The sequence below is a fragment of the Borostomias antarcticus genome (genome assembly GCF_949987555.1).
Source record: "Borostomias antarcticus genome assembly, chromosome: 2".
In the NCBI taxonomy this organism is placed as follows: domain Eukaryota; kingdom Metazoa; phylum Chordata; class Actinopteri; order Stomiiformes; family Stomiidae; genus Borostomias; species Borostomias antarcticus.
In genome coordinates, this window is record NC_140235.1 from 31,150,616 (window position 1) to 31,161,018 (window position 10,403).

At 43.5% G+C, this 10,403-nt stretch overlaps 1 protein-coding gene across 1 annotated transcript; it reads left to right on the forward strand.

Annotated features, from left to right (window-relative positions):
• Nucleotides 1–5,891: 5,891 nt before the first annotated feature.
• On the forward strand, nt 5,892–10,126 carry LOC311324081 (complement C1q-like protein 3; the record flags this gene model as incomplete). The annotated part of the gene is made up of 2 exons (XM_084456461.1): nt 5,892–6,497; nt 9,947–10,126. The coding sequence occupies exons 1-2, from the start codon at nt 5,907–5,909 to the stop codon at nt 10,124–10,126; spliced, it is 771 nt and encodes a 256-aa protein (XP_084312587.1). The 5' UTR covers nt 5,892–5,906.
• Between the last annotated feature and the right edge of the window lie 277 nt (nt 10,127–10,403).

Here is a 10,403-nt window from a genome sequence, read left to right on the forward strand (position 1 = left end):
CGACCTGGACCAGGGCTAAGTACAGTACACTCAGTCCTCAATGGAATGAACCATAGGCATTTTTGCCTGCTTTTTTTTTTTTAAACAAAGAAAACTGAAAAAAGTAGTTTAGATTACCGTTTGATTTTAAAGACTGTGTCCAGGGACTGCGGCTGAAAATATTTGAAATATATTTGAAAATATATAAAGATATTTGAAGTAATAGAAAATGTCTAATTTCTATGTATTTTGTTTGCATGTTTACTGTATTTTATTAAACTGATTAGCCTTGATTTAATTTGGAACAATGTAATAGTTGACTGACAATGACGTTTGATTGTTCAAATCTGTTTTTCTCTAATCTGCGATTGTTTAGTAAGGCCTGACAGGTTAATATAGGGGTTTGGCACAAGAAGAGAGCGGGGTGTTGATCTGTGCCCTTTTAAGGCATCACTTAAGTTATGAGAACAAACCCAGCAGTTTTCCTGCAGTTCACACCCACACCTATTACACTGGTGACAGCAGTACAAATATTACAGTAATACTGTAGCCCATCAGCCTTTAACCAGGCTGTCCTGGCCTTGTTTAGGCTCTGCTTAGAATAGGTCAAGGGTCAGCTTGGCCTTGTTTAGGCTCTGCTTCGAATAGGTCAGGGGTCAGCCTGGCCTTGTTTAGGCTCTGCTTAGCCTAGGTGGAGGTTCAGCCTGGCCTTGTTAAGGCTCTGCTTAGCCTATATATTAATATAGGCCGGGGGTCAGCCATGGATTGCAATAATTACAGGAGTGTGTTCATTTTATATACCCACAGTAGATTTGGGGGAAAAAAGTAAGAGATCGATGCAAGATGAAATAGCCCATAAAATATAGAGTTTGCTGTATGTAAAGGCCCTGCTTTTATTTTCATTCTTGAATCAAATATCCAAGATTGTTCCTCTGTTAATAACCAGAAAGAGATCTGCCATTAATGAGCCGACCTGTGAACTCTAGAGCCCTTTCTCTCCTGAGTGAAATCTGACACCTCTGCTCTGTGCTGCCAGCCTGCCTGGGTTTGTTGGACTGATCTCTCTCAGTCACTGATCAGGCAGAGTGAGTGAGAGAGACCAGCAGGCAGAGTGAGTGAGAGAGACCAGCAGGCAGAGTGAGTGAGAGAGACCAGTAGGCAGAGTGAGACCTGGGTTATACTCTCGCAGTCACACGGCAACGGCGTTGGCGTTTTGAAAACCCGTGAAATTTCGGGAACTCAGCGAAGGAGTGTTTTCGTTCTCACTTTCCGGGATAACGTTGTCGTGTAAACGGGCGAAAGCGATCTCGTTTTGATAACGATGAAGGACGTTCAGCTATTGTACAGTTCAATTATAACACAATGTAATTTTAAAGCCCAGAATGTGATTGTAGGATTCAATGTGATTGCTTAGTCGAAATAGGCTACTCTTATCCGACCAAGATTCTATATAGATCTAGCCTATTAGTTGAGCAATAAAGCTTGTTAGACAAAAAAATTGCCTATAAGCTATATAACATTAATAAAATAGCCTTCGAGTTTCTTAATTATATGACTTGTGTTAAGACTGCCGAGGGAGTGTATTTTGAGCAGGGTGCGGCTGACTAAAGTCTTAAGTCCAGCGCAATCTCTAAAATGCATTGTGCACATTGTAAAAAGTAGGCCTATCTTTATTTCATTTTGTTAGGATATTCTATTCAATTTGAATATGTTCTGCTATTCTAATCTGTTCTATCTATGTTATTATTTTATGCATTATAATATTCAAAACGCAATCTCCAAAGACACAGCAGCAGCATTATATAATTTAGACAAAGTGCAATCTCCAAACACTAGCCTTCGAAAAATGACACCCTCTCCGATCTAGACGTTGAGTTTTTAGTCATAGACTAAATCAAATCAAACTTTATTAGTCACAGACTATACAATTTTGCAAAGACTGGGATCATGCAGGTCAATTGCATTAAGAATAAAAACTTAGAGATAATAAAATGAGAAGATAATATTAAACATGCTTGATTCTACCAGAAAGAAAAAGACTGATTTAAGACTATTGCCAAACAGAGAGTGCGATCGGATCATTTGGATGGATGGACAAACTGACCACGATTTCTTTTGATTGAAGACAGGCAGCCCTAAATAAATGCTTTCTCAACAAATTATTTTCATAGATGACTGTCAGGGTCTGTTTACAACAGGCATGCGCATGCCCAGTGTTAAATGGACTGCACTAATATAGCGTTTGTCCACCTTAGCGGCACTCAAAGCACTATACAATGGCCTCTCGTTCACCCATTCACACACCAATGGCGGCAGCTGCTATGCAAGGTGCTAACCTGCTCATTGGGAGCAATTTGGGGTTAGATGTCTTGCTCAAGGACACTTCGACATGTGGACAGTCGGAGCTGGGATTCGAACCGCTGACCCTTCGATCATTGAACGACCCGCTCTACCAGCTGAGCTACAGCTGCCTCTACGCCACTCGTGCCGCCCGCCGTGTAACCCTGATAACTTCTGGCAACGCTGATGAAACGTTGCTGTGTAACCCAGAGGCCATTCTCGCTCTGTTGTCATTCTCGTTCTCGAAACGTTGCCGTGTAACTAAGGCCTGAGTAAGAGGGAGCAGTTAACAAAGTCCCACAGTCAACAATGTTCCACCAACTACGTTAGTGACAAAGGGTCAAACACTTTCCTAGGGCTGTTGGCCTCCGCCCATCAGCCAAAAAGAAGGGGACCAAGACGGCTTCCTTGTGCAATACAAAAAGATGTCATGTTTCTTTGTAGTTTGATTTCCAACACTAATATTGTCTCTCTGTAATAGGAACCAGTTAAGAGCACATTCAAAGAGACCAACAGCATTCTAGATGATAATTGTGTTAAATAATCTCACTCAAATCTACGAGAATAAGAACTTAGACCGTGTTTGCAGCAGTACTGAGTCTAAGATCAAGTTGTTGTGACAGTGGGGGAAAATAATGTTTTATATTAATGTTGATTATTTAATGACTGATTATTAAACCTTTAATAACAAACTTTACAGAAATTAACAATGTGTTAAAGCTGCAATCATTGATTTTATTCACATTGTCAAAGCTAATTAAAACCACCTGATATCAGATTGTTTCACTGATCAATAGTGTTCTAATAGTGTCCTACTTCAATGACTCACCCCTACCGGTCGCCTGTCTGTTGATATTCCATCATTTCTGCCTGTGTTGTCAATAGCCGGCCCGTACCTTTGCTCCACCCCCCGTGCCTTATATGGCGTTGGTAATTCGTTATAGCTATTCATTTGTAAACAAGTTTGCGCCAGTCCCTTACTGCCATCTAGTGGTAAAATAAATCAATGAAAGCAGCTTTAAAGGAGTAGTAAAGGGAAAATGCATGTTTAGCCCTGTTTTAAGGTTACTTATGATCATATACAATGGTTCAGATCAAAACGTTGACAAAGCTAGCATTTTCGAGAAAGTTGATAATTGCTCTACCACCGTTTTGGTCATATAATGGATGTGGATGGGCATCTTGAAAAATCATTCAAGGATGTTAAACTCTCGATTTCAAAGACAAGAAACTCACCTAGGTGTTAGTTGGCTAGTTGGTTAGTTGGTCAGTGATCAATTGTGAAAGTCCCCATTGAGACTCTTTGTGAACGTATATGTGGAAACCTCAGCTTCACGTTTGATCAGTGGTGGTGTCTCTAGCCGGAACCTCGGAGTTTGGGATTCTAGAGGGCGTTGTTCCAAAGTTTTCCAAACGTATTGGCCATCCATTCATTATAGCCAAGTCTCAGAGTTAAGACCCAATCCATCTCCACGGGTATAACGGCAATCTACCGGACCCATCCTACATCGGGTATGAATTACTTTGTTGGTATTCGTTTTGAAGAAAGCTGGGCGGAAAAATCTCATGGACACGCATCATTATTATGCTGAAGCTTTATCAGTCAGACAAGCAATGAATCTGCGACCTTTTCACAATATTATTAATTTTCCTCTTGTTCTTCTGTTGTTTTTTTTTACTACACTGAGATTGCATGGAATCCAGCCCTCTTGGTGTCCGTAAAAATTCATTATCTCCGTGTTTTCTTGTTAGCCTTTGGGTTTGTTTGTTTTTCATCCCTCCCTCTCTCCTAAGCAGATGTTGTTACACCTCCCTTCTCCATTCATCTCACGGCACGTAGGACAGAATGAGTCCCCAGCTAACCAACATCATTGATTTTTACCGTGTGATTTATAGGAGCGAGTGTGTGTTGGGGCAGTTCTGATCGGCCCAGGTGCCTGCGCTGTGCCACTTTAATGAAGGAGGTGGCATAGGGGCAATGGATATGTAGGCATTGCGCCACTCAGGTCATGGGTTTACATAAACCTAGACCATAGATAGAAGAGTTATCCAATGGAATCATGTTGTGGGTCGTGATGGTCCTCGTTTACTGCGCCATTTAATACAAATCTGTATGTTGTAGCCCTCTCAGCTTTGTAAAGACCTACTGTGATGCAACCATTGCACTAACAGTGGTTTACTAGGTGGGAAAGTGCATGAAATGTATCAAGCAACGTTGACCACCTACCTTTTACGCATTCCAAGCAAAGCACTGCACTTTGACCTGCTCTCAAATGTGAGGCTGTGCCATAATAACCTGTTGAAAAAGGTGCAAAATTAATTGCTATTGCTGTTTGTAGATGTCACAGGTCACAACACAATTTCCAGAGTTCATTAGTGCTTACCACATTGTTCTTCGGGGCAATTCATCATCTGCGTCGTCTATTGACTAAAATGCCATTTTAATGATCGCCGTGTTACCTTCAGAACTCATTTTCAGGGCCGTATTAGGTACAGTGCATCAAATTGGTCTCAATAGTTGCCAATATCTGACCTGCAATGACGCGGAATCCTCAGGTTTGATCCAAATGTCGTCATGCGCAGTAGGCAATTGATATCCGACTTCATCCGAGAGACAAATTAAGTGGGAATTGTTTGAATAGTATGCTTCAATTAATGAATTCCATGTCACATTTCAGTGTGATTTCAATGTAGCAAAGAGATCATCATAGCAATGAAACGAGTATAGCAAAGCAAACCATAATATAACTATTGGAGGGTCTGGACATATGTTTCCTTATCAATTCCTACTAAATAATCTAAATTGACATATTTCAACTTCCAGGACTTAGAAGGCACGCGCCTTTGGTCATGCTGTGTCGGACAGTGAGCTATCAAGATAACGGAATGGGTGGTGTCACTTCGCACTAGGCTACATTCTCATCTTTTATAAGACGTTGCGCCTTCTTGCCCTCCCTCTCTCTTCTCTTTTCCCCGCGCTCGAGACAGTCTGCGCGCTGAGACGCTGCGCAATAACCGTAGGGCTTGATATCTTTCAACGGTTGACATCAGACAGCCATTTACTATGCGCTACTCACTGGACTCGATTGTGCACACAGCGGTAGAGTTTTAAATGCTAGGATAACTGTTTGGCTTTGGACATAAGCCTCCGCGCCTCTTTGGATAAAGTAACCGTCTTCTGTCGCCGAAGAGTTTTTTGCACCGGGTGTCTACACGTGGAGTGGCTCGAGTCCTTGAAGTCACAGTTATCACCTCACAGAGATGCTGAAGACAGTGGTTTTGAAAACCACTGACGACTAAAGCGCCAGCAGCCTGAAAAGGGCTGAACTTTCCGTTTCTGTGAGACTTCAATAAGCAAACATCAGCACAAAAAGAGGAGAGGGGAAAGGGTGTAGGGGGTTTGGCCCAAAAAAGTTAATTAACATCGAGGGCAAACAACAAAAGTTGGCTCTATATTTTTTTTATTCTAAAAGCTTACCTCACCAACCACCAAGATTTCGCCTAAAAGCAGACAAGAGGATCGCCCTGCGCTGACGAGACTAGTCGGCAGGAAGCGGCTAATAGCTGCTGGGGTCCTCGGTGTCGTCATGGTGTTAGTGTTGGTGATTCTGATCCCGGTTCTGGTCAACTCCGCTGGAACCTCAGCGCATTATGAGATGCTCGGTACTTGCCGGATGGTGTGCGATCCATACGGTACCAAATCGCCGACCAGCACCGCCACGGCCGACACTGTGCGAGACAACAGCCTCATGCAATCTTTACCAACTTTTATACAAGGACCAAAAGGAGAGCCGGGTCGCCCAGGCAAGGCGGGCCCCAGGGGGCCCTCAGGTGAGACCGGTCCGCCCGGCCCGGCGGGTCCACCGGGGGAGAAGGGAGAGCCGGGTCGGCCTGGACTACCCGGACCACCGGGACCCAATGCCGCGGCGGGGGCTATCAGCGCGGCCACGTACAGCACCGTTCCCAAAATCGCGTTTTACGCAGGCCTTAAAAAGCAGCACGAGGGGTATGAGGTACTGAAATTCGACGACGTGGTGACAAATTTAGGCAATCACTACGACCCGACCACGGGGAAGTTCACGTGCTCTATACCTGGGATTTATTTCTTCACTTATCACGTCCTGATGCGCGGCGGAGACGGCACCAGCATGTGGGCAGACCTGTGCAAAAACAACCAGGTAAGAGCGGACAGGGACGCGCGCGCCCACCGGGGACTGAGAATTACGCACAAGGAGGCATACTTTTCTCGAAATGTATTGGTACCGAAATCAATTTGTTGTGACTATAATGTATTATGATCGGCTCGCCGTCTAGGTTAATAGCCTATAATATACGATACAGTACGTCTGGGTTATTTATTGCTGAATGTTTGTGTGGGTTACTGCACGACTTTCCAGTGCTCACTTTGGGAAATCACTTACAGTGTATCAAGCAAGTCTGCTCTTATAAACGGAAGTGACACGACACACATTTGAACCTCGTGCCCACGCGCCGACTGGCAGGAGTCGCATGAATGCTGAAGATGCTCCTACTATAGTAGAGTTTAATTGATGGGTTCCCCAACGTACCAGGACGGCGTCCTGGAGACTATTTAGGTACGGACTGAAGGCAAACGCTTGTCCACTTATATGATGATGCAGTAAGGTTTAGAGCTATTATCAAGTTAAATAAAGATTCTAATTAATAATATAATTGGCATTCATTCAATATGCTTGCATGACTTAAAAGACAAGTAGCCTAACACTCCGAGATTAGTTTTAAGGCCAAATATGCTGTCATGCATGAGTGTCAAAGACAGTCACAAATGTAGGACATTTGACTTTATCACTATTATTAGTAGTAGTATTAGTAGGCCTAGTAGTAGTAGTAGGCCTAGTTGTAACGAAGAGGCCCAGTAGTAGTAGTTAAAGTAGGGACTATTATTGTTATTGGCTTATTTTTATTGCTATTATTTCATATTTTTTACTTTTAGGCTATAAATCCTTTTTTTCCCTTTTTTTTTTACAATAAAAAGTCACCCAATACAAAAGTGTGCATTCATATTTTAGTCTACTTTTCCACATGTTTTATTTATGAGAACGTTCAGCTTTTGATCATACCGTACACAGAGAGCCTGTCGGGAAGCAGATTTAATCCGTATCCCCCTGGGGCTTCCCCGTGTCACGCTGCAACACTGTGGCATTGCAGTCTCTCCACGACTCACGGAGCGCGCTCCGCCAAGCGCATCCTCCTGTCAGCGGCGAGCGCTCTCTGTGCACAGGGCTACCAGCGACTCAGCTCGCCTAGAGTCTAATTCTGACCAAGTCACTCACGGATCTATCGGTTCTGAACACAGAGAGGTTTTATCTGAGGCAAAAGGGACATTTTGGTTGCAAGAAACAACCAACTAGAAACGTCTGAGACTTATTGGATTGGATAGGGTTTAGACTAACACTAACACTTATTGATTTGATTTTGACAATGAAAGTTAAGTAGAAGAGCTAGGCAACAAAGATTACAATAATCCTACACCTGTAAGCCTAATTGTACGTTGCAATCTGAATATAAAATCGAGCTTTATAGAACCCTTTTTTTTTTTAAATAGAGCCCTCTGAAAAAAGAGAAACCTACAGTTCCAAATAGAACCCTTTTCAGCATAGTAAGATGCTATCTGGAACCTTAAATGGTTCTTTCTGACCTGAAAAAGGTTGCACATAGAACCTTAGCTAGTGGGATATTGTTAGCCTGCAAATATGTAACCCATACATTTCTGCTTGCTCAGGGGTGTTTTCAAACCCTGGTCTCCAGCGTTGCAAACACCGTTTTAACCAGAAAAGCGAGCTCTTCATTGGCGCGGGTGGACGGTATATTGGAGGAGTGAGTTTATCCAACAACTAGCTGTCTACTCAGGACTCATCAGGACTCGGTTACACTCACCCCCTAAACTCACTCTATATCCACAGGGCATCCCGGTCACGGCACCAGTGTAACCCTAGACTCACAAGTCAGTCTCTAAACGCTGTGCTAAACTAGAGGCTGAAGACATTTGTCCAGATTTTGTCACTAATAGTGGGTGGAAACAATTTGAGAGATTGAATAGGACGGTGAATGTTTTGTTTTGATTCTCCACTCCAGTTTGTTTGGAGGACATCATTTCCGGTAAGGCTGCTCTTTCACTGTATAGGAGATGTAACTCAGTGGTTCTGATTGGTAGCGGCGTTTTTCGGCGCTGTTCTAGTCACAATTTCCAATTGAGATGTCTCCAGACTTTTGGACAATATGGCATCTTCTCCTCTCTTGTCTAATTAGTGGATTAGTAACAGCTGTCTTTTGTGAAAATCTTTGTGGCCCGACCCACAGGGCAAGCTATAGAGCTACTGGTCACAGCAAATTAAAATCTATAGGAAGTTATCCTTCCCTTCATCAATTATCATAATAATATGATGATACCATTATAGAGTGAATGAGAAACTTTCCCTTATTTCCCATATTTATGTTAAGTCTCTTCCTGTCCTGTGTCTTAGTTCTGAGACATGATGGTTGTTGGTTCAAGTCCCCCTGGAGAGAGACGTCATGCTACAGTATTGTAGACCACGGCTCCGCACATGATGACACAATGCCAGTCGTACGATAGGCAAAGACTAACGCAATAAGCATTTTGGAATTTTTGGTGTTTTTGCCTTGAAGTTGTTGGTGCGATTCATGTCGGGAGGAGATCTATCAAAGGGGCGCACCTATAAACGGTTTCGAAATTCCAAGACATACAGTATACCAAACGCCCCCGATTTCAATCATCCACCAATTAAATTACACTGAACAGAGTGGATGTTATAAGAAGCAGAACATGTTCTTAGAGTTTTTTGCCGAAAATACCTTGACTTGATACCATGTCCCAGGCTGGACCCTCGGCTGCCCAGTGTGACAAATCATGCCCTAACCATCTCTCACACTCGGGCCCACAGCTCAGCCGGAGCTCCACTGAAAAGATGCATTTTAAATAACAGAAAACCCTCTGTTTGTCTTTGATTTGTAAGGGGAGCACAGAGATGCAGGCAGGCTTTGGGCACAGAGCACTTTTCATCAGACGAAAGCCTCGGCGGTTATTAAATAAATGCAATATGAAGTGGGCTATAGCCTAATATTATGCTAGAGCATGCGGTCAGTGTTTTTGGAAAATAAATGAGGCCACTCTTTGAGAATAGAGATTACCCACCTGATTATTTTACTTCAGAATAACCAAATAAATCAAAATATAATGAGATGCCTCTCAATACCGTAATGTTGATTACTCTGCCTGGGCATTGGCCCCATGTATTGCCTTTCAAACAAAGACATCAATTTTATATCTCAGCCATGAAGCACATGGTTTTATGTAGTCTTATAGTGAATTCTTTGTTGGCCTGGCAATGGCACACCCTCGCTAAGGCTGTTCAGTCTGTCCTTCCTGGGTGTGACGGACCACACTGTCTCCCTTTGCACAAGTGAAATACCAACATTCAAACATTCTATAGCATTTGGCTATATCCTGTAGCGTTTGACTATAGCATTTTAACAGTGCCACCATGTCCTGGCCCTAAGATTTTGATACGGACAGATCAATGTCTTTGCCTTGTAAATCCACTGTTTAAATGCCCGTGTGTTTCTACAGGTTCGTGCCAGTGCCATCGCACAGGACGCCGACCAGAACTACGACTACGCCAGCAACAGCGCCGTTCTGCACCTGGAGCCGGGGGACGAGGTGTACATCAAGCTGGACGGGGGCAAGGCGCACGGGGGGAACAACAACAAGTACAGCACCTTCTCTGGATTCATCATCTACGCCGACTAGGAACTGGGGGACCTTCCTTCCTTCTCCTTCTTCTGTCCTCCACCTCTCCACACCTCCTTCCTCAAACCTCCAACCCCCTTCACCTCTTTCTTCCTCTACCCTACTCATCTCTGGGCTAGGGCAAGCCGTAGGGGTCAGTTTGGATTATAGAGGCCCATACTCTGATGGATTTGGATTAGAAAGGCCCCCATTCTGATTTTGATTAGATGGAAGTATAGAGTTCTGGCTGGAGAGTGTGAGACTTCACTTATCAACTGGGGGGTGTGAGTGTCATCCA